The 25,146-nt window shown below is 41.1% G+C and overlaps 1 protein-coding gene across 1 annotated transcript in view; it reads right to left on the bottom strand.

Moving 5' to 3' along the window:
* Positions 1 to 20,476, bottom strand: part of LOC124257759 (multidrug and toxin extrusion protein 1-like) — a 43,510-nt gene extending 23,034 nt beyond the window's left edge. Inside the window, exons 1-9 of the mRNA XM_046691886.1 lie at positions 20,286 to 20,476; positions 19,070 to 19,197; positions 18,222 to 18,323; positions 16,449 to 16,517; positions 8,021 to 8,069; positions 7,212 to 7,311; positions 4,668 to 4,710; positions 3,770 to 3,814; positions 1,938 to 2,035 (exon numbers count right to left, since the gene is read on the bottom strand). Of these exons, the coding sequence (XP_046547842.1) occupies positions 1,938 to 2,035; positions 3,770 to 3,814; positions 4,668 to 4,710; positions 7,212 to 7,311; positions 8,021 to 8,069; positions 16,449 to 16,517; positions 18,222 to 18,323; positions 19,070 to 19,197; positions 20,286 to 20,403 (752 nt within the window). The 5' untranslated portion in view covers positions 20,404 to 20,476. The remainder of the gene's footprint in view (positions 1 to 1,937; positions 2,036 to 3,769; positions 3,815 to 4,667; positions 4,711 to 7,211; positions 7,312 to 8,020; positions 8,070 to 16,448; positions 16,518 to 18,221; positions 18,324 to 19,069; positions 19,198 to 20,285) is intronic.
* Between the last annotated feature and the right edge of the window lie 4,670 nt (positions 20,477 to 25,146).

Here is a 25,146-nt window from a genome sequence, read left to right as displayed (position 1 = left end):
AGTGCCTTCGCGAATGATGATCATCTGAGTCCGCATCTGGGGAGAGACAATTGGTCCTTCGCGAGTGCCTTCGCGAATGCTGCTCGTCCGATTCCGTATCCGGGGATGGGCAAGCCGTCCTTCGCGAGTGCCTGCACGAATGCTGATCGTCCGAGTCCGCAGTAGGGGATGGTTGAGCAGTCCTTCGCGCAGGCTGGTCCTGAGGCGCAGATCTGTTCCCAGACGTCACGTTGGTGGAGGGCCTCTCTGAAGCGTCGACTGTGTTGGAACCTTCGCGAAGGCTCGGGTCCTCTCTGCGGGCTGGGTGTTGATCATGCGATGCCCTCTCCAGTGCGAAGCGCTTGTCCATCATTTCCATGATCTGTTGGGAAAACTGTTGCATGAAGGCCCCCGGGTTGAATGTCTGCGGTGATAGATGAGCTGCCCTTTCTGCGGTGGTAGCGATATTGTCCAAGGATCACTCATCTGCCGGCAGCGTAGATACCTCGGGCTGTGGAGAGATCTGCGCTGAAGTCACCGTTGCTGAGACTGGCCTCTTCTCATGGTGTACCTCTGGGATGAAGAGCGGCTGCTCATCGTAGAGTCCCTATTCCGTCAACGGGACAATCTCGGCCAAGAAAGTCCGTGTAGTCTGCGCTGATTTCCCCTTAGAGGTGGTCGTCGCCCTGGGGGTGCGTAGCCGTCTCTGGGTAGATGACAACTTCTTACTCTTAGGCTGCGACAATGGGACGTCCGGAGTAGCAGGCCTCTTCTTGGAGGTGGCGGACACCGTCCCACGCCCGTCCCCCGAGGAAGTCTCCGGCGTAGCACCAGACGGAAGAGGGTCGTCTGACATCAGTTGACACGTGAGGGACTCAGCTGGTTTATCCATGACCTGACAAACCCATCTCGACCTATCTGCAGCACGTCTAAGGACGCAAAGAAGGTATTTATTAAATGCAAAATTATTTAAATGCTGGCAATGAATGCAGCGCAAGCTGGAAGAACATGGCTCAATGCAACTAGGGCACAGTTGATGAGGGTCAGCAGCAGAGAATCGAAATCTACAATTGAAACAGGTTTTCATGAAAGGTAAACAACTGAACAAACACGGACAATTCCGTGAATAAACAGTGCTAAATACGATTAAATATCAACCATATTGTTGAAGAATACTAACTAAACCTCTATAAAAGTAGAATAGAGGAGAATAACTAAGTAAATAAAGGATATAGTGCCGTATAGGAGACACAGGCGCTCTCACAACCTGCTCACAGGGCGAAGAAGGAGAGAGTGAAGCGTGGGAGAACGGTGGCGCCACGGTTTCCTGCCAAAACGAAAATAGAGACAACTCTGGTGAGTAGTGATTTTTCGTCTGTTTTATTGAAGGGAGCTTCAATGGGAGATACAAGTGTTCCACTAAGTTCGCAAGAGGAAAGAGACAAGCAATAAGCATGAGTCAGGATAAGGAAAAATAATAAAAAATGGCAAAAGCCTGCAAATAGCAACAGGCACCACTTTAGGTTCTGTTTGATATATCCACCATGTTTTGTTGAAAGATATTGAATGGTTTGCGAGTGGTTGAATTGTTTGCGGGAAATGAAACCAATCCCTCCTGTTTGAGACTAAGTCCGAATCGTTTCCATGGAAACCAAGAACAATAAAACTGACATAAATCTGTAAATAGCAAAAGGCACCACTTTAGGTTCTATTATATATATCTACCAATTTTTGTTGAAAAATAGTGAACGGTTTTTGAGTTATGCTCCGGAAACAAAATGATTACGGACGGACGGACGGACGGACGGACGGACGAGCCGTCGACTATATCCCTAAAACACTTTAAACTTGAAATATTGAGCCCAATTAGACAGAACTGCCAAGGCAAACAATCACATTGAACTTATCACCATTCCGTATGGCATCAAGGCCAACCCATGATGGAATGCATTACTCACAGCAACTCCAGCTTGAGCCAGAACAGGAATAGAGCCAGAAGTGCAACATTGAGAAGGTTCCCAGCAATGAGGATCAGACATGATGGGACCACAATACTCTGAAAAAGACACACACAAAATCTCTCTACCAAATATATACAGCATTGTTCAACAGCACAACACTGCAAGACACTTAGAACTGTGATAACCAAACTACAAATTAACACACATTAGTAACAAACACACCTTTAAAACAGATAGTAACCATAAAGATTGTGACAACATACAACACTGTAAAACACAGATAGTAACAAACAGATTGTGACAACCATACAACAGTAACACAGATAGTAACAAACATGGAAAGATTGTGACAACCATACATACAACACTGTAATACACACAGATAGTAACAAACATGGAAAACATTGTGACAACAACATACAAAACACTGTAACACAAAACACTACAACAATCACAAAACACTGTAACAAACAGAACACTACAACAAACACAAAACACTGTAACACACAGATAGTAACAAACATGGAAAGATTGTGACAACCATACAACAGTGTAACTCACAGATAGTAACAAACAGGGAAAGATTGTGACAACCATACAACAGTGTAACACACAGATAGTAACAAACACGGAAAGATTGTGACAACCATACAACACTATAACAAAAAATAATAATATATACACAACATTGTGGCAATGATACAACACAACAAACACACAACACTGTAACAAACAACACTACAACAAACACACGGCACTGTAACAAACAGAACACTACAACAAACACATAAACACTGTAACAAACAGAACACTACAACAAACACAAAACACTGTAACAAACAGAACACTACAACAAACACAAAACACTGAAACAAACAAAACACTACAACAATCACAAAACACTGTAACAAAGAGAACACTACAACAAACACAAAACACTGTAACAAACAGAACACTACAACAAACACAAAACACTGTAACAAACAGCACTACAACAAACACAAAAACACTGTAACAAACAAAACACTACAACAAACACAAAACACTGTAACAAACAGAACACTACAACAAACACAAAATACTGTAACAAACAAAGCACTACAACAAACACAAAACACTGTAACAAACAGAACACTACAACAAACACAAAACACTGTAACAAACAGAACACTACAACAAACACAAAACACTGTAACAAACAGAACACTACAACAAACACAAAACACTGTAACAAACAAAGCACTACAACAAACACAAAACACTGTAACAAACAGAACACTACAACAAACACAAAACACTGTAACAAACAAAACACTACAACAAACACAAAACACTGTAACAAACAAAACACTTCTACAAACAGAATGCTACAACAAACACACGGCACTGTAACAAACAGAATGCTACAACAAACACACGGCACAGTAACAAACAAAACACACGGCACTGTAACAAACAGAACACTACAAGAAACTCACAAAAGCACCTTCAAATTCGTCAACTATTTGTGACCATGTAATGTCTGTACTATTATCCCACTCACGACTTGACAATGCTGCAGTCTCTAACAGGATGATTTTATATTCAAATGGGTGTGGTACAAACCAGTTACTTCATCCAGTGACTCGAGCTGCGTCCAAATACATCACATCCTGGCCGCTGTTGATTGGTCTATGAATTTGTGTCATGGCTACGCCCTCGACAATTCATCGACCAATCACCAGCGACCAGGCCGTGGTATACATGTATTTGGACCAAGCTCTCGTATTAGAATGAAGAAACAACTACATATTAACAAAAGGTGGTGGACAAATATGATAAAATATTACCTGAGCCTGGAGATACTTGCTTAAAACGAAGTACAACACATTTGCCTGAAAATAAAGAATACCTGAGTCAGCAATATGAAATCAAGCAGTTTGGACAGGCAATCCAGTGATTGATACCATAACCAAAGTAGATGCTGTACAATGACATGCAATCAACCAAATCATACAGCCTGACCACCTAATCCACCACGTTGCTTCTTGACAATACACAAAATACAGTCATTGTGTTGGTCCTGTGAAGATCCAGGTTAGAATTGATCTTTAGTAACCCATGCTTGTCGTAAGAGGCAACAAATGGGATCAGGTGGTCAGGCTGGTTGACTTGATTAACAATGCTCATGCTGTTGATCATTGGATTGTCTGGTCCAGACTCGATGATTTACAGACCCCTGCCATATGTTTGGAATATTGCTGAGTGCAGCGTAAAACTGAAAAACAATTCTTGTAAAAGAGTATTTCTCTGAAGTTTGCTGAGAAAAACAATAGAAAAAATGGCAGACCTCCGCATTGATAAGATCTAATTTTGGGAAAACAATTAGACGGGAAATTGACATCCCCTAGGACACCAATTATGCTCCCCTCTTTGTGGATCTGTCTCACTATGCATATGAATCAAAACTTCTGCTCAGTTGGCAAATTCAAACAAGGTAAAGTGGACAAGAAGTTTAACTTAAGCTTCAGGTATATCACTGATTTAATATCGTTCAATAACCATTAAATAGCCATTTCCCTTAACCTGATTCAGCCGCCTGAAATAGAAATAAATGAGACATGTGAGACCGCCTTCATACTTTGATCTATTTGACTAGAGGGATGATTTCAACTTTCCCTTCACGTCAACCAGTATTCCAGGATAAATGAGATCAAACTCTAATCTCTAAGAAACAAACAAACTTACCGGGAGAATTGGAATATAGCACAGTGCAAACTGTCCAGCCATGCTGAAAGAAATGGGGAAAGAAATTCAAACATATCATCAGAGAAGAGACAAGAAAACTTGTAGAAAATTGCATGAAAAATAAAAAAAGTATTTTGCAATTACTGTCAAATATTTTAAAACAAATACTCTCCTAACTAACTGATGGAAAGACCAGAACATTTGTTCTTTGCCAATGCTGTGTGTTATAGCTGAAAAGTGCACATGGGCGGTGGGGTAACCTAGTGGGTAAAGTGTTCGCTCATCATGCCAAACACCAGGGTTTGATTCCTCACATGGGTACAATGTGTGAAGCCCATTTCAGGTTTCTGGTTTCTGGTATCCACCAGCTGGATATAGCTGGAATATTGCTGTGAAAACCTAAGCTCACTCACTCATGGAAAGTATACAGCAAACTATGTTTATAACGCATTAAAATTTGTGGCTGTTATTTCATAATAAGCGTTGTTGTAATTTCTAGAATTTCTGAGAAATGATTATGAATTTCTAGATAAGGCCATGTTCCCATGTATAACGATATTAGTGTTGGGAATTGGTTGAAATCTCACAATTGATGATTGCTTCATCACCAACGAACAATCATCGAAAAAAACTTGTTGTTATTGCAGATATGTATAACATGATGCAACTTGCTACTTTAAAGTGATGACTAATATATCATGAACATAAACTTCCTTGAGTCTTAGAGAAATATTCAGTCATGACTTTTTAAGTTAGTGAAGTGAGATTTCTAAGAATTAAACACGTTTCAGGCCCGAAAAGTATAAATGCCAAAAAAGTGTAAATAGCAAAAGGCACCACTTCAAGATCTGACTCATAAATCTGCCAAGTTCTGTTGAAAGATATTAAATGGTTTTCGAGTTGTGCTCCGGAAGTTCTGAGACTAAGTGAAAGATAAAAATGACAAAAATAAATAGCAAAAGGCACCACTTCTGGATCTGCCTCACATATCTGCCAAGTTTTGCTGAAAGATATTAAGCAGTTTTCGAGTTGTGCTCCGGAAACGAAACCCACCCTCCCTTTTGAGACTAAGTCCAAATCATTTCCATGGAAACTGAGAAAAATAAAAATGCCAAAAATCTGCAAATAGCAAAAGGCACCACTTAAGGATCTGTTTGATATTTCTACCAAGTTTTGTTGAAAAATATCGAACGGTTTTTGAGTTATGCTCCGGAAACAAAGCCCACCCCCCTTTAAGACTAAGTCCAAAACGTTTCCATGGAAACCGAGAAAAATATAAATGACAAAAATATGTAAATAGCAAAAGGCACCACCTTAGGTTCTGTTTGACATATCTACCAATTTTTGTTGAAAAATAGTGAACGGTGTTTGAGTTATGCTCTGGAAACAAAATGATTACGGACAGACGGACGGACGGACAGACGGACGAGGCGTCGACTATATCCCACCGCATTTCATGCCAGGGGAATAATAAAACTTTTACATCTTGATATAGACCTCAATAAACACGTTGGTTGGTTGGTTTGGTGTTTAACACCGCACTCAGCAATATTCCAGCTATATGGTGGTGGTCTGTAAATAATCGAGTCTGGACCAGACAATCAAGTGATCAGCATCATGAGTATTGATCTACGCAATTGGGATACGATGACATGTGTCAACCAAGTCAGTGAGCCAGACGACCAGATCCCGTTAGTCGCCTCTTATGACAAGCATGGGTTACTGAAGATCAGTTCTAACCCAGATCTTCACAGGCACAATTAACAAGTGAGTGAGAGGATATGGTTTTATGCCGCTTTTTGCAACATTCCAGCAATATCAGTCAGGACACCAGAAATAGGCTTCACACATTGTAAGCATGTGGGAAAAGGAACCAAGATCTTTGGAGTAATGAGCTAACACTTTGGCTTGCCCTCATATCGCTTACACCTCATTTCGCCTACATGTTTTGATTGTACAAACATGACTTGCTCATCTTTTTCTTTGATCAACCATACATGTTATTCTGTTTTTGCAATGTCGTATATAAACCTCTGCAAGTATCACACTCAGCATCAAAATGGCAAATTTTCAGAGAGCTGAGTCTGTAACTTCATGTCAACAAGTGCTCCAATCTGGATACTGATACAGACTGATGGTGGTGTTGGTGATTGACTTATGTGACTGATCATTGTGATGATATTGGTATTTTAACTTGTTGAATATATGACCTATTAAAGTATAAATCATCATTGCAAGAGTTTATTTTTATTAATGGAAGAATACCTCATTAGTGGAAGAGTCTACTTTTCTAAAGATATAACAGCATTTATGTGATGTGCAGTCAACCCTGAATTCGTTTTGATAAGGGTGTAGGCGAAATGAGGTGTAGGCGATGCGAGGTCAGGCCAACACTTTAACCACTACCCTCAACACACAAGTATGCAACATGCATAAACTTCACAGAGTGCAGACACTAGAGTAAAATATTCAACTGAGAAACCTGATGTTTGAGTTAAATATTTACATAATGGCTTTACACATTTTGGATAAAAAACTACTTACTTGGCCACCACTGGGTCCTGTCCCGTGGCCAGCAGGATGTGCTCAACATTGATGAAGACGGCCCAGCAGGGAATACACAGCAACAACAAAATAACAATTGCTGGAAGTAATAACAGGTGCTTGTCAACACTTCATAACGACACTGACACATTTCATAATAATAATAATAATAATAATAAATGGCTATTTATAAAGCGCCTGTTTCCACACACTTGTGCATGTTAAGTGTGCTGACTCATTATTACCCTGGATAACCCAAGCTGCCTGTGAAGCACTTCAAGGTTAATTCAGTCATATGACCCATCCCACTGGGTACCCAGTTTCTGCTGGATGAACAGAGGCAATTCATGAACAAACTCACTTGCCTAAGGCGAGACCACATGTGTCACATGTGCTTCGTTGTGAGGCAGGACTAAAGTCCTAGAAACTCTCAGGATGCAAGCTGCCAAACATGGTCACCCATCCAAGGACTCTCGGTGACCAACATTGCATTATTACTTCAACTGATTTGTGACCTGGTGTGAATATTCACCTTTCTTTTAAATAATTTAAAGTCTTTGAATTGCATTTAAAGGGGGAAATTTGTTGCAAATTATTTACCCTTTAATATATCAAAAATACCTATTTTAATATCAGCTGCATTTGTGCACAAATAATCCTCTACATAGATTATATTTCTTTCAGAAAACAACACGGATATTGCATAAATCGTGCCACCACAAATTCTTAGATTTGTGACTGTAATTATCAAATGGTACGTGTCAGAATGGTCGAGAGTATATTTTAATTCTGACAGTGGCTTTACTCACCTTTTTGTAACACGATGCCAAGATTTCTTCTGTTGGAACTGCCATATGTCTGAAGAAAAGGAAAACAAAATGACCTGGAATTAAAAAACATATAGGCAAAGGATATACTTTACAAAACATACAGTCTTAAAAGTCCAAATCCAAGTTCAATATAATCACCACTTCAATCTGACTGTACATACTCAACAAACCAGCAAATCTTTAGATTAGTTTTTGACACAGCTGAACTTAATTCAAACAGCTGGAAAAAGCACTTAATATCATTTATAAACAAATTATGTATCATTTACAATTCAAAATCATAACAACTGAACAGTGAAAATATCAAACGAAATACAGTTCCTTTTAATATCCCGTGATGTTGCTGGAATATTGCTAAAAGCGGCGTAAAACCATATTCACTCACTCCTTTTAATATCAAGGGAAAACAGCAAATTTAGAGTCTCAATCTGAAAAACTTCAGCCTAATATTCTACTTATAGTATACTAGGTCTGACATTATTGACAGTTTTAAGGAAATTAAGATAGAACAACTGTGTGCCACTGATATGGCAATGTCCCCTGCCGCTAAAGAATGGAATATCTATACTTTTCATTTTTTATCACATACAAGATGCCTGAAATAACTGGTGTCTGCCTAATCACCCAATGTAGGCTGTCAACATAATTGAAAACATTGGGTGTAATGTTTTATGAGATATCTCGTTTAAATATGTTTGAAAAGTGGTCAAAGTGTCTTGGTGACCTTGAAGATCCCCCAATGTAGGCTGTCACCAAATTTGAAGACATTGGGTACAACAATCCAGGGCTCCAGATAATTTTTCATGATCAGGAATACGTACTCCTTATTTTTTCAATATAGGAGTACTGGAAAACAATAAGAGTACATTTATAGGATACTGAATGGAATTTAATGGAGTATCAGCAATCTTGTGTTTCGTTTCATATATGCACCACAACATTGCTACTCTTGTGTAAACAAGTCAATAAACAATAAAACATGTAATTTTCTGAATAAAATTGATATTTTATACTTATCCTGACTCATGCTTAATTGCTTGTCTTCTTCTTCTTGAGAACATAGTGGAAACACTTGTATCTCCTATTGAAGCCCCTTCAATGTAAAATCACTAATCACTACTCACCAAGAGTTGTCCCTCCTTCCGTTTTGGCGGGAACTGGCGCCACCATTCCCCCACATGCTTCACTCCTGAATATGAGCCCGACACTTGAATTTACAGGGAAATCCAAAGTGTCTTGTGGGGAGGTTGGGAGGGCTTACCTCATGAGTCAGGATAAGTATAAAATATCAATTTTATTCAGAAAATTACATATTTTTCCTTATCCTGACTCATGCTTAATTGCTTGTAGAATCCGACGGAAAAGGTGGTGGGAAAAAGCACTTGAGGATTTAATTAGTGAATTTTACGTCAAAATAAAAAAAACCTACGGGAACTTCATAATGGCACTGTAATTATGCTAAATTCTGCTGCTGTAAGCAAAAGTGTTCTTTCAGCTGCCTTTTGATAGGGGGACCACAATAGTTAACTTTTGGTCCTATTTCTGTTAACATTTCAATGTGGATTTAGCGACTCCAAGGTGGAGAAGCGACCCAACTGTACTAGTAAACTTACAAGTACTGGGTTTATCACTTATGCTAGTCTTGAGACGTGCATTGATACTGAAGCAAAACTCTGCTGAGTGTAGGCTTGATAAGTCAAGTGATAACACAGCGAGACTACGTCTCATCTTCTGTGGGGAACTGTCAACTGCTGTGCGACAACCAGAGGGCCGAAATGGTGAATGCCTGAGACGTCCTCTGTGGCGATATCTCTCAAGTAGTGGTTTGCAAACACCATGTCCGATTTCCAGAAACAGCCCTCCATGATCGTGTTAAGCGAGCAATTCCCATGTAGAGCGAGTGTTGACGCCAGTGCTCTAATTTTGTGAGGGTTAGAGGCTCTTGGAAGATCCAGTCCTGCAGCCTTGTAGGCTCGTAGTATGACAGTTCTTATCCAGATTGATATCGTAGTGCGGGAGACTTCCGTCTGTGTCGCTGTTGATATCAGGACGAAAAGTCGTTTAAACTTGCGTCTCCTCATTCTGGATCGATGTAGATAAATTTTCAATGCACTCACTGGGCACAAGGATAAGTCAAGCGTATCATGTGGTCCAAGTATGGAGGATAGTGCTGGGACGTGGAATTGTCTGTCCGGTTGACCTGGCAGTTGATTCTTAGCAATAAAATCCCATCGCAGTCCCATGTGCACTGTGTTGTGATTTTCATCAAATTGCGTTCTCTCGTAATCTAGAGCATGAATTTCCGACATCCTGGCTGCTGTTGCTAGGGCTAGCAGGAACAGCGTTTTCTGTGTCAGAATTCAAAGGATGTCGTCTCCAGTGGTTCGTAAACGTCACTTGTGAGATGTTTGAGAACAATATTGAGGTCCCATGCAGGAGCACGAAATCTCTGTTTTTGGTCCTCCAATCTGTAAGAGCGTAACAAGGCCAGTAACTCTGGTACTTTGGTTAGCTTTACACCCGTTCTCATAGTTATCACTGAGCTCAATGCCTCTAGGTATGTTAAGAGTGTAGACCCTTTCAGACGTTTGGTTTGTCGTAGGTGACAAAGATAGTCTGCCACTTGAGGATGTGTTGCATTTCTAGCTGTAAATCCCTTTTTAGCAGCGTAGGTCTCAAAACTGCGCCACTTGTCGTCGTACAAGTTGTGTGTAGAATTGCGTAAAGCAAGCGTGACTGCTTTCGCTGCTCTGGCTGAGTAACCTCTCTTGTTTAAACACGCCTTGATACAGTCCATACGTGTAGTTGGAATGCCCTTGGGTTGCTGTGCGCTTGTTTTGTGTGAGGATGTACTAGTAGATTCGACCACTCTGGTAGTTGTAGTAGTGGTGGTCCGAGTTCTTGTATGAGAATGGGGAACCATATTCTCGCTGGCCAGTAAGGGGCGACCAAAATCAGTTGGAGGTTCCTTGTCTGGCTGATTTTCTGTAAAACCTTTGGTAGAAGCGCTGGCGGCGGAAACGTGTACGCGTTGAAGCCTTCCCAAGATATGCTGAGAGCGTCCGTTGCCCACGCTCGTGGGTCTGGGACTGGAGAGACGAATGTTGTTAGCTGATTGTTGAAGCGTGTGGCGAATAGGTCTATTAGCGGAGCTCCTATTTCCTTATGCCTATCTGTGTGAAGATCTCTGGATGAAGCATCCATTCCGTCGGCGATGGTAGAGATGGACGGGATAGTGCGTCTGCTAGGACATTCTTGGCTCCTGGAATGTGACATGCTCTTACGTGGATGTTCAGATCGTCGATTAGGTCGAACAGTTGAAAGCAGAGATCTAGTAGGTTCAATGATCTTGTTGAGCCTTGCTTGTTTATGTAAAACGCCACTGTCGAAGTTGTCTGTGTGTACCATGAGATGCGCATTCTGTAGAATGGTGCTCCAATGGAGTATGGCGTTGATTGCTGCTTTCATCTCCAGCATGTTGATGTGCAGACGTTTCTCTTCCTGATTCCATATCCCGGATGCCACATGGTTGTTGAGATGTGCTCCCAACCTTGGAGTGACGCTGGCCTCACGTATAGATGGGTCTTGAACTCCGGCTCTTCTAAATAGATGCCTTCGCAAACATTCGACCTCCGGGTCCACCATAGTAGATGAGGTCTGAGATAATTCGGTAGACCGAAGGGTTGTAGGTCGTCGAGATGAGCGTTGATGAGGACCTGTAACGGGCGTAGCTGTAGTCTGCCTCTGGCTGTCATGTCTTGTGCGGACGTGAGGAGACCCAACAGACTCTGCCACTGTCGTAGTGGCCACGGAGAGAGTAAGGCTTGAGGGATGGTCTGTTGAATCTTGAGCCATCGGTCCTCTGGCACGATGATACGGTTGTGGCGTCGTGAGAAATCTGATGCCTAGAAACTGTAGGTCCTGCGTAGGTTCTAGGTCCGACTTGAGTAGATTCACTAACCATCCTAGCTGAGTTAGTAGATTGATGGTGAAATTCAATTGTAGTCTGAGACGGACTGGGTCGTGGTCTACTTGAATCCCGTCGTCGAGGTAGAATGCACTGCGTAGCCCTCGATGATGTAGATATGTGACTATGGGTTTCGTTACTCTTGTAAACAACCAGGGGGCCAATGATATTCCAAATGGCAGGACCTTCCATTGGTAATGTAGCCCGTCCAGTGTAAATCTGAGGTACTTTCTCGAGTCGGGATGTATCGGGATATGAGATCTATGCTTGCCATGTAGTCCATCGGACGGACGAGGTGGATTAGTTGAGGTAGATGTATCATGCAGAACCTGGGAGGTCTGCGTAGATAATCCCTGTTGAACGTGCTCATATTGTAGATGAGTCGGAACTTTTCTTTGGACTTTTTCTTTGGAACCAGGAAAACTGGGGAGTAGAAACCTGGTTCGATGTTGACTTGATCCACGATTTCTATGGCCTGCTTGGTTAGTAGAGATGCGACAGCCTCTCGTAACTTCTCTATCTGATGTGCCTTGAAGTCGAACTTGTGAGGGTTGACTGTAAGCGGTGGTGTGGCCTGTAGTTGGATGCGATATCCGTGTCTTAGGATGTTGGATACATGTGGATCTTGTAGTATTCCCCAGTTTTCCCAGTGGAGTTGTAGACGTCCACCCACTTGGGAAGGTTGTACTGGAACGGCTGGGGGTGGAAGACTCCAGTCGTTTCGAACCCGTCTTTCATCGTCGATAATTCCGGGAGCCTCTAGGTGCCCTGCCTCGTCCGGATCCTCCCCTGTAGTTGCCGGATGGGCGGAGAAAAGAGTCCTTCCCGCCTCTGGAGCTAGCCACTTTCCTGTCCCGTGCCCTCTGAATTCCAGGAAACTTGGATCTTCCTGAGTAACGCTGGGTTGTCTGCCTGATGACGCTGGCCAGAGTGTCTATGGACTTAATCATTAGGACTTCTCTTGAATCTTTGGTGACTTCCTTAGCAACCCTGTCGATTTCTCCAGCAAAGATGGAAGGAGTTGACCACGGGGCTGTGTAAAGTGATGCCGTAAACTGTTCACTCCAACTGCAGGAGGCAAGGAGACCTTGACGACGAGCCAGAGTTAGTGCTGCTGCGGAGATGGACGAAAAGGTGGTCTGTCATGAACTGTTGGTCCTTCTTCTGCATAAGGAGGGCCGAATAAATCATTCTGTCTTCTTCCAAGAGTGGAATCTCAAACTTGGCGATGAGCGCTTTTGCTGACTGTGCGAGATCTGTTGAGGCCGAAGAACATTCTTCTGGTCATAGTTTCTACTTGAGCCAGCTTGCGGTCCTCAATCTTGTAAGACTTGGCCTTGGCATCGTTGATTACTTTAAAGTTCTCGTCTAAGTCCTGAGCTTTAAGGAAGGGATCCATGTTATGGGAGGAGAACTTCCTGGCCTTGAACTGTGGTAAGTGTGGCGCCTGGGCTTTAGTGGCTGTCTTGAAAGCTGCGTCCAGGTTCTGTGGAACCGCTGCGATGGGATCGATCGGGGGTAGAGTGAGCGTGTCGACATCATCATCTGTCATAAGATAGGTGTGAGCCGGATTATCGTCTTTAGATGGTGAAGCCAAGTCCAAACCATTAGCCATCAAGTAACGTATTTCAGAGTCCGAAAATATGATGTGGCCATCATCCTCAGTAATAGGAGTGCTGAGAAGAGGACGTTGATACTCCTGCGACGGTGAATGAGGTGGAGTCCTGTGTGACTGTGGTAACCTGGGTGGCGATCTACATGGAGACCTGCGCAGAGACTTGTTGGGCGAACGTCGTGGTGACCTGCGTGGAGACCTGCGTGGGGATCTGCGTGGAGATCGGCGAGGAGATCGACGTGGTGAATGGCCCGACGAACTGTGCCTGTAAGGTGACCTGCGTGGGGGCCTGCGCGGAGATGAGCGCCTGTAGCTTCGCGAAGGTCCTGGTGAATCCCTCGACGATCTACGGAACGAAGATGTCTTGGATACTGTAGCTGACGTCTGAGTCACCTGAGTCCGCACTTGGAGAGTGGCGACTGGTCCTTCGCGAAGGCTGGTTGTCCGAGCCAGAGTCCGGGAATGAGCGATTCTTCCTTCGCGAACGCTTTCGCGAACGTTGATCATCCGAGTCCAAAGCAGGTGGAGATTGTGTAGCCCTTCGTGAACGCCTTCGCGAACGCTGGTCGTCCGAGTCCTCCATAGGGGCAGGCTGAGTCGACCTTCGCGCAGTCTGGTCCGGTAGTGTAGTTCTGCTGGCAGAAGTCACGTTGATGGCAGGCCCCTCAGAGATGATGTCTGCGTTGGAGCCTTCGCGAAGGCTCAGGCCCTGGGCTGGTTGTTTCTTTTCCAGGCCGTAGCGCTCTTCCATTATCTCCATGATCTGCTGGGAGAACTGCTGCATAAAGTCGCCCGGGAAGGTCTGCGGTGGTACCAGCGCTGCCCTTTCTGCGTTGATGGCGACGGGGCCCACGGGACGATCATCTGTTGTCAGCGTTGATACATCGGGTTGAGATTGGATCTGCGCTGATGTCACCGTAGCTGAGACCGGTCGCTTTCTTGTGATGAACTCTTCTGGGATGATGATCGGCTGATCATCATACAGGCCCTGTTCTGCGACGTGAACAATCTCGGCCGAGAAGGTTCTAGTAGTCTGCGCTGACTTCCCCTTGGTGGTGGACGCTGCCCTGGGGGTGCGAAGTCTGCGCTGGGTGGTAGACGACCTCCGAGTCTTGGACTGCGATGACGGGATGTCTGGAGATGCAGGTCTCTTCTTGGAGGTGGCGGACTTCGTCCCACGCCTCTCCTCCGAGGGAAACTCCAGCGGAACACCAGACGGTAGGGGGTCGTCCGACAGCAGTTGACTGGTGAGGGACTCAGCTGCATTATCCATGACTGGATCAATCCTACGCGACCTATCTGCGGCACGCCTCAGGACGCAAAGTAAATATTTATTAAATTCACAAGTTGATAAATGCTTGCAACAATTGCAGCGTGAGCTGAAAGAACATGGTACCGTGCAACTAGGGCATATTAGGTGCAGGTCAGCAGCAGAGAAACGTAACTTACATACGGAACAGATTTTCATGAACGTAAACTACTGAACAAACACAGAATACACCGTGAATAAACAGTGGTAAATACGAATAAATATCAAAACATATTGATGAAGGATACTAGCTAAACCTCTATAAAGAACTTATAGAGGTAACTAACTAAATAATCAAAGGATATAGTGCCGTAAGGAGACACAGGCGCTCTCACAACCTGCTCACTGGGCAGAAGAAGGAGAGAGAAGCATGTGGGGGAACAGTGGCGCCAGTTCCCGCCAAAACGGAAGGAGGGACAACTCTTGGTGAGTAGTGATTAGTGATTTTACATTGAAGGGTGCTTCAATAGGAGATACAAGTGTTTCCACTATGTTAGCAAGAAGAAGAAGACAAGCAATTAAGCATGAGTCAGGATAAGGAAAAATAATACTTTTTCAGATAAATACGTCTGTAAATGATTCTAAGACTGTACACCAATGCTGTGGTCCGTGTCTGCTACGTTTTCTGAATTATTTCCCACCGTATCGTGCATATTTTGTATCCGTACATACGCCGATATGGCCCTTATCTGGAGCCCTGACAATCCATGAGATGTTGTGTTAACAAGAGTTAAAAGTGTGCAAAGTGTCATGGTGACCTTGAAGATAAAGTCAAGGTCACCCAAATTGGGTGGTGTCTGGGTAATCCCCCAATATAGGCTCCATTTGAAGACATTGGGTACAACAGTTCATGAGATATCGCATTAACTAGAGTTTGAAAAGTGGTCAAAGTGTCGTGGTGACCTTGAAAATAAGGTCAAAGTCACCCAAATCGACTGGTGTCTCTGTAATCCCCAATGTAGGCTGTCATCAAATTTGAAGACATTGGGTACAACAGTTCATGAGATATCGCGTTAACAAGAGTTTGAAAAGTGGTCAAAGTGTCGTGGTGACCTTTAAAATAAGGTCAAAGTCATCCAAATCGACTGGTGTCTCTGTGTAATCAAATTTGAAGACAATGTAGGCTGTCATGAGATATCAAAATTTGAAGACATTGGGTGACAACAGTTCATGAGATATTGTGTAATCCCCAATGTAGGCTGTAACAAGAATCGAACATTGGGTACAACAGTTCATGAGATATTGCGTTAACAAGAATCGGGACATCATGTATTGTGCGTATGCGTCTGACGCATTTCTGAATACATAGTCCCCCGTTCCACGTTGCGGCGGGGAACAAAAATATATGGATTGCATATTATGTCTGTTTAGCAATCATGCACACTGGATGAGATAAATGTCATAACATGAGGGACAACCAAATTGTGGATAGGCAAAATTGAGTGTTTTAATATAGGTAGACTATGCTGAGTTTTATCAATGATGTCAGTTGCTGTTTCCAGACATGTGGCCTGACCTGGGGGAAGAGGGTATCACACGCTGATGCCAGTCCAGATACCACAGACAGCCCCGTGACATTGGTCATCTGGAAATAAAACATACCTTAATATACATAACCACAAAAGGCAAAATCGCAAAAACTGGCTTAACAATAATCTGGATGTAAATTTAAAGTTCACAAAAGAACAAATTTTGCTTGGATTCGGTCATAAAAATAATTATCCAATCAATGTGAGTTTATCCTTTTCAAAAATATCATCTTTAAGTGTAAAATATCTAAACAGATGCCAACTTTTCAGTTTTTACAACAGGAGCTTACAAAATATTATGAACTGACAAAATATTCTCCTACGATAAGTTCAAGAATCGATCATTTTTTCAAATTCTGGTCGATCTGGCACCTTTAGCTTCTGCATGATATTTTTAACTTCTATATGATTTATTCTAAGTGATGTTTTTTTTCTAAATAAAATCTACAATATGTATTTAAGAATGACTGGAGTCCATGTACCAATGGAACTATGGAAAAATAAAAAAACTATGAAAAAAATAATAAAATAAAAACACAAAAAGAGGAAGGCAAATTACACAAAATGACAATCTGTCTAAAATCAGATCTTAGTTCTTGCTACCCGTGAAGATCTGGGTTAGAATTGGTCTTCTGCAACCAATGCTTGCCGTACGAGGTGACTGACCAGATTGGTTAGTCAGGCTTGATGACTTGATTGATGAATGCCATCATATACCAGTTGTGTATATTGATGCTCATGCTGTTGATCACTGGATTATCTGGTCAAGACTCTATTAATCACAGACAACCAACATATAGCTGGAATATTGCTGATTGTGGCGTTAAAAACAAACAATCAATCAATCAATCTTAGTTCTGGCTATTGTTAAACAAATTATCTGATACCATTTGATTATGGGCCTTCCTGAAACAACCTTTTATCCAGAACCATCAGAGCGTCACTTGCCAGAGAGTCACAATCTAATCATGCACTTGAAATGGCTAACACAGGGTTGTCTTCCACTTGCATATATGGGATGCACATTGAAATGAGCCAGGCTTTCCACAGCCCATGAGAACTGCAGCCATATTTTCTCAGGCTATCAGAAATTCAAGAATTCTTTCAGCAGTTCTTCAAATTTTGAACATTTTCTAAAACTCAGTCTGAAATGGACGCCACTGGTTTCAAACTAGTTCCGTAAGGCTCGAGAAAGTTGTTTTTTGATTGGCTAATGATAGTCATTTCATTGGTCAGTCAAGTTTGCAAAAGGTAATTTTAAGTTAACCTGTAATGGGATGTCGTCCAATCTCTTCATAGAAGTAGTGAGTTCTAAAATCTGATTTTAACAAGATTTTGGAAAAATTCGTATTTTGAGCCAACATAGGATATTTTTGCATTTGATATTTTATTTTCCTAAATTCTGAGATATTTTAGTACTCAGTTTAGTGTGACACATTCCCATCAAAATCAATCAGATGGAAACTATTACAGGGGTGGAAATAACCCATTGCCCGACGTCCCAGTCCAGTGTTTTTTTCTGTCGGGCTAGCAAATTTGTATGTCACTCTGTACCAGTGTCCAGTTGACTTTCCAATGTTAATTATGTTGTTTATCAACAAGAAAATCGGCCGGTATAGTGGAAGAATTATCAGGGCAAGTGATTTTACATGTGCCACTGTACCGGAGTACACTAGCAATTTTGAAGTTATTTCCACCCCTGTATTATTGAATGAAACTAAACAAAGAGATACAATGGATGCTCTAAGAGAGGAACTCACTGTCAGGCCAAGAGCTGCTGCATCCAGCTCAAGCTGACCAAGATGGCCGACAAACATGGAGGTCACCAGAAACAGCAACTGCTGAAAGAAGGTGGTCACAATCTGGAAAGAAGAATTAAATAGAGCATGAAAGGGTTTGAGGTTCCTCATATTAGAGTACCCATTCAATAACAAAATCACAATGGTACAATGAACTTCCCAGCCTCTTGAGGACACCATACCTTGTGCCAATGATATGTGACAAATGCATGGTGAAGGATAAACATGTGAACTTGTTTTATGCACAGAATGACTCATCACTGGCAATGCAATGGAGATTAGACTGTAAAACCTTACCATACACACACATTAGATGTGCAAACAAAACAACAAAACACTTACTATTTGCCCTGCTATCAAAATATGAGTGTTGAACATGTCCATACATACATATTAATTTGTGCATACAAAATACTTATGATTTGCTCTGGTAAGGAGGGAAGACTCTTGAATATTAGATGTGCATACAAAACATGCCATACTCTTGAATCTTGCACATTAGATGTGCATACAAAACATGTACAAGTTGCCATGGCAAGGAGTGAAGATGTTTGATGGGCATTTAGAAGTTGGAAGGTAACATAACAACGTATGGTATGGAGTGAAGACTCTTGAATCTTACCATACATACACATTAGATGTGCATACAAAACACATACAATTTGCCATGGCAAGGAGTGAAGACTCTTGAATCTTACGATACATACACATTATATGTGCACAAAAAGCACTTCCACTCACCATGTTGTGGTGATTTTGACTCTTGACTATGACGTAACATACACATTAAACACGCAAACAAAACTTACAATTGGCCAGGCTATGGAAATAAGACTCTTGAATTCATTTTTATATCCAAGTGGGAAGAGGCGCCGGTAAAGTCGTCCAAAACAATCACAGCCACATCTTGACTTGAACCAGCTGAGATATTTGGGTCCTGCAACATTTTCTGTACTTAAAATCAACTGGCTTTATACATAGCCTACAGTCTGTTTGGTTTCATTTGAGACCGATGAATTGCTCACTAACACAAAATCATATAATTGCAACAATACCAATACCAAACAATACCAAGTGAAAAGTGACAACAAAATTATGATCATTTGTTAAACAACTTTGTTATTCAGGTGTCCTAAACTATGAGACAAATCATCAGATTTGGTCTGTCGATTTCATGTGACTGCAAAATTTGGTTTTGTTGCAATTATTAGATTTTGTGAGACCAAGCAATTCATCGGTCTCAAATGAAATCAAACTGACTAGATTGTGAAACAATATGATAAAAGCATGAGCATGGAGAAAGGGTAAAGTGGAATCATTTTCAAAACATACAATTTATAAAGTATTGTGATTATACTTGTATGGATTGTACATCATAAATGTACATGCTTAACTGAGCAGGCTTATGAAATAAGTAACATTGTTCTTGAGAATTTTAGGAATGTTCATACATATTCATCAAATTCAAACAGGCCTCCAAGGGTTTGAAAGCAGGGTCATCCTAAACAGTTTTATGCATGGTTCTGTAATTCTAGTCCATAAGAGTAAAACTGTTGGTGCATGGAAAAAAGGAAAAGAATAGATATCAAAATTGAGCTTTATAACAGTAATAAGGACTGATTATGTGTGTGTGCATGCTTGTGTGTCTGCGTGCATTCATGCAGGTGTGTTTGTGTTTCATTAATGAGCATCCTTGAAGTGCTTTAAGTGAGTGGGCATGCTTTCACAATGGCGACCTGCATCCACTTATGTCATAAACACCGGCCTTAAAATCGTCGTCTTGTCTCTCACTTAAAAGTAGATTTTTCAAAGATTAGTATGTGTATCTGCTGGATATATTTGATACCTACACAAGGAAACACAAAGATTTAGGTTGTATTGAACACTAATAAACAAAAACGGTAAAGTATTTCTTCCGATAACAATCTGGAACCTGTTCTTTAAAAACCTCGATAACGAATGTCATTTTATCAATTTTCGTCTAACTAAACTGCATTAATTATGAATGAAACATGCGATAATGACCCCGATCGGAGAAGGAATAAAGCGTGGTGGATCCATGCAAGAAAGCAACGTCGCTTCCTGGTGTTGACACCATAGACAGTGGTTCGCACATGACACCATCGTCGGCGATGTCGTCCATTTCACCCACACAACCTCTCGGCTGAAACCTTTTGACAGGTACGCATTGAAGCTCTCTGCGACGTTGTGTGCGATACAACTGATGTGTGTTTGAAGCGAAGCCACGAATCTTTGTATGGAGCTCCGAAAGTACCTTTTCGAACTCCACGTTAAAGAGTTACATGAGCGCGCGTACGTAAAATACTACAGAAACATGTCAGATGTTATATCGTCATCTTGAGATCCATTCACTATCTGTGATTTTTTTTTTTTACCTGAAGTCTCGTTATTGGAAGAATGTAGATGATGGTTAAAATGAATGTCTTGATTGCATTACAAATATATACACTAAATATTTACAAAAGTGTTCAAATCGAAGAGCACCTTTAGAATACAGCACCACAACTTCTCGTGAGGACGATCTCTGCCGTCTGGTGTAGGTGATTTTAATAAATGTCATTTATACAGGTTATCTGTGTTCGTGTCCGACAGAGTGATATCAGTTAATTCACGATGGAAGAAAATTTTAGATGTTTCCAGTAAGATATATGTATATATGTGTCTGATATCTCTAAAGTATAGATTTATGAAAAACTTCTGAAGAGGGCTTTTTTCATAGGATATACATCTTGACACAATCAAAACAAATTTTCACAAAGTTATAAGTGCTTCAAGGGGTTCATGACCCCCATAAACCCTGAAGACAATTTGAGAGTGTTTTACCACTCCGATTTTAGTACACTTTTTAAGATTCTAAGCGTAAATAACTTGAAAGCATTTTTACAGAATATTGTGGTTGGATAGGGCTATATTTCGCTAGACTGGCTTAACAATACTAATTTCTTCCCTTCATCTTTAGCGCAAGGCAGGATAACAATAAGTATCATCTTTCAATGTCTCTTGTTATGAAGTTGTTGGGGGTCGAACCACCCACTTCCTCTCTCCTGGCAGACACTTTATCCACAAGGCCACGGAGGTTCCATTATGATAGACGAGGGTAAGGTGTAAAATTGTCATGTCTAAATCCTGTTTAAATCAATAAGTACTTTACAATTTGATGTATAATGGAACTTGAAATATATATATATATACTGTGGGTAGCCTAGTTGTTGAAGTACCCGACGGAGGCTTGGGTTCAGTTCTCCACAGAGGTACAGTTGTGTTAAGACCATTCCGTACAAAATGTCGATGAACGTGTTGAAATCGACAAAGCACCCAACTCCCTCAGTCACTATTGCTTCAGTCTTGTAAGCGTCTAGCTATATGACGGCTAGGACAAGGCTGGACCAGACAACCCAGTGATCAACAGCATAAGCATCGATCTACGCTTGCAAATGGGATACGATGACGTGTGTCAAGCAAGTTAGCGAGCCTAACCACCCGATACCCTTAATCGCCTATCGCGACAAGCATGGGTTGCTGAAGACCCGGATCTTCAAGTGTTTCCAGTAAACGGGCAAACCCGTGTTTATATTTATAGGTAGAGAACTGTCAATAGAAACTTATACCTGAAGCTCTGTAACCCGAGTCGTAATGTCTTTCTCGGATACGAACAATGCCTACACATGCGCCGAAAACAGTTTGTCACGTGCGGAAAGTGAGTGAGTATGTCATGTTGTACAAGCTATCAAAAGAAATTATACACCTATTTCATGGAAGTTAAAGAAACAAGACATTATTCTTTCTATAAAAGAAATTAAAATACTTATAGAACAAGATATATGGATGACAACTTCTTTAATTCTAGAGCACGATGTTTCGATACAGGTTTTTGTATCGTTTTCAAGTAAGAATGGTACAGGGAGAGAACAGGTGATATACATGTATATACAACAAGACTAATTAACAAGGCTGAGACGAAATAAACAATGTAATGATAACGAATAGAGGGATAACAGATGATTACAGATTAAAATACTGTATTAAAGGTTCTTTTTTAGATTTCAGATATTTACTGAACATATTACCTGAATTTTGGAAACATACTTCAAAGCACTGCCACTCTATCCCAGTCAAGAATTTGAATGTTAAACAATTACAGGTGAATTTAGTAAAAGTATCAAAAGGCTGCAGGATTTTTAATGATAAACTTATTTGCGATGACAAAACCTTATGGATGATCAACATATTTGCAATGATAAACATCCAAACATTTGTAACAAAAGGCAGTATTTATTTCTTGGAACTGACTTTGAGTGGGAAAATATATTCACAGTATACAGAAAGGGATTACAAGAAACAAAGCTTATAGATTTCTACAAGGTATTATTTATAGAAAAAGGGAATTGGACAAAATGAAAAAAGTTGATAAACGTTTGTGTTGTTTTTTTTTGCAATGATGTGAATGAGAGTGTGTATCATGTGTACTGGGAATGTCAGGAGACATAAACATTTTGGAAAACCTACAAAATTTGGCTTAACAATGTATATATCCTCATCCATTGATATTATCAAAAGACATGGTTTGGTTTGGTACTCTCCATCAAAATGGATTATTAAATCACATCATCATTGCTGAGAAGACATATGCAGTATCAAAGATATGCTTCCAAATCTAACTTTATATATATACATAAAAACTCTAAAAGAAATATTCTTTGTGGAAATTCTTCCCAGTACTTAGATGGCTCCAAACTGTTTTTTTACCTGACAACAAATATACGTTTAATGATTTATGCATGTATATTACTATATTGATATCATACCTGTACATCAAGTAACTGTATTACTAATTACTAATTAGGATAAAAGAAATAACGGATGATTGGTACATGCCGTTTTTCATAAAATATATTATGTACGCGAACCTATGGAGAGTACATGTCATTTGCATACTATATCTTGTATCAGGAACGTATATTTTGACGTATTTTCAAGGGGTAAAAATGACACGATTTTCTCTCCTGTAAACTCATCTATTTCGGATGATTTTACAAAAAGTGTTAAAGACAAAAGTTGGAAAACACGATAGTCGTTGAATATTTTACAATCAAACTTTAGTTGTGTTCAAGGGGCGGTAGGGTAGCCTAGTGGTTAAAGCGTTCGCTCGTCACGCCGAAGAACCGGAATCGATTTCCCATATGGGTACAATGTGAGAAGGCCATTTCTGGTGTCCCCCGCCGTGATATTCCTGGAATATTGCTAAAAGCGGCGTAAAACCAAATTCACTCACTTGCTCAAAACTACGCAATAAAATAAAAAAACATTTTATTTCTATTTGAGGTGGTCTCATCCGGTAAAGGAGCGATGGGGTAGAATAGTGGTTAAAGCGTTCGCTCGTTACGCCGAAGCCCCGAGTTGAGTCCCTACATGGGTAAATTTAGCCACGTACTAAGTCAACTCTTCTAAACTAGATTTTGCAAAATTTTCCATACTGTTTAAAGGTACTGTTTGCACATGAACTGAAGTATTGTAAGACACATTCGTAACGTTGAAAAGATTATTGTCATGGGTTAAAAAAAATGATGAAACAGAGAAAATTGGCGAATTTTTAACAACATTTTACATATTGCTCAAAGCGGCGTAAAACCATCTTCACTCACTCACTCCTCTTTTAAAGAGCTTACCTTTTTTACCTTCAGAATCACTGACATAGTCAGAGTGTGTGGGCTTCTTGGAATCTGACTTGAGAACAGACTTGAGGTTGATATCATTCCCGACAAAGTGGTTTCCATTTTTCACGTCTTTTAAGAAAAGTGACTGGATTGTGCCGTAATTTGACGTCGGTTCCTGAAGAGTCGCGGCCGGCATGTCAGAGAACTAATAAATTTGTTTTTGATAACGAACTTGTGTTCGGAATTTAGTTTCTTCAATGACGAAATAGTTCTTTCGCTCTCAGTTAAATACAACGTGCCAATTCAAGCTGTTTCCACAAAACAGCATGCTCTCTATTGGCCGTTTACCATACTGACAAAGGTACACAGGTGACATGTTTATATATGACATTTGCAGTATTTATCAACACCTTTAAGCGCGAACTCATATTGTTATGCTTGTAATATATGCAGGGTTTACCGAATATTATAAATTGGACATTCATGAAATCTATACGAATATTGCCTGATCATTTTGGAAGCATTTTAGTGAGAAAAGTAATTATTTCTGGATCTGGTTACACTGAATGGTTTTACGCCGCTTGTAGCAATATTCCAGCAATATCACGCCGGGGGACATCTGATATGGGTTTCACATTGTGTCCATGGAGAGAATCGAACCCGGGTCTTCGGCGTGTCGATCGTACGTTTAAACAACTAGGCCACCCCACCACCTCGGGGTAACCGTTAAAGTCTGTAATTTGTGAGTTTGGTTTAACGCTGGTTTTGAAAGTATTTCGATCACATGTGACGTGACCGCCTCCGTGGTGTCGTGGTTAGAGCGTCCGCCCGGAGAGCGGAAGGTCGCGGGTTCGATCCCCGACCGCGTCATACCAAAAGACGTTAAAATATGGTACTTGTTGGTCCCTGCCTGGCGCTCGGCATTAATGGGTACAACAAGGACTGGTCGGCTCGGAGTCAGTATAATGTGTCTGAGTGGGGTATTCATGCTTCACTGCGGCATGGTATCTCCGTGAGCTGGCACTATAAAACCAGCTTAAGTCTGGGCTAGTACAAGCAGCCGCACATACACATACACACGCATGCACGTCGTCATATGAGCGAAATATTTTCAAGCACGACGTTAAACCCAATTTCACCTCACCTCACATGTGACGTATCACGATGTTACATTTACGTGGAACGAAAGCTCGAAGCGAAGTAGGTCTTAG

The sequence above is a fragment of the Haliotis rubra genome, unplaced genomic scaffold (assembly GCF_003918875.1).
Source record: "Haliotis rubra isolate DU_JTF1 unplaced genomic scaffold, ASM391887v1 Scf671, whole genome shotgun sequence".
In the NCBI taxonomy this organism is placed as follows: domain Eukaryota; kingdom Metazoa; phylum Mollusca; class Gastropoda; order Lepetellida; family Haliotidae; genus Haliotis; species Haliotis rubra.
Note: the sequence above shows the minus strand (reverse complement) of the source record. Positions and strands in the feature narration are given on the sequence as shown.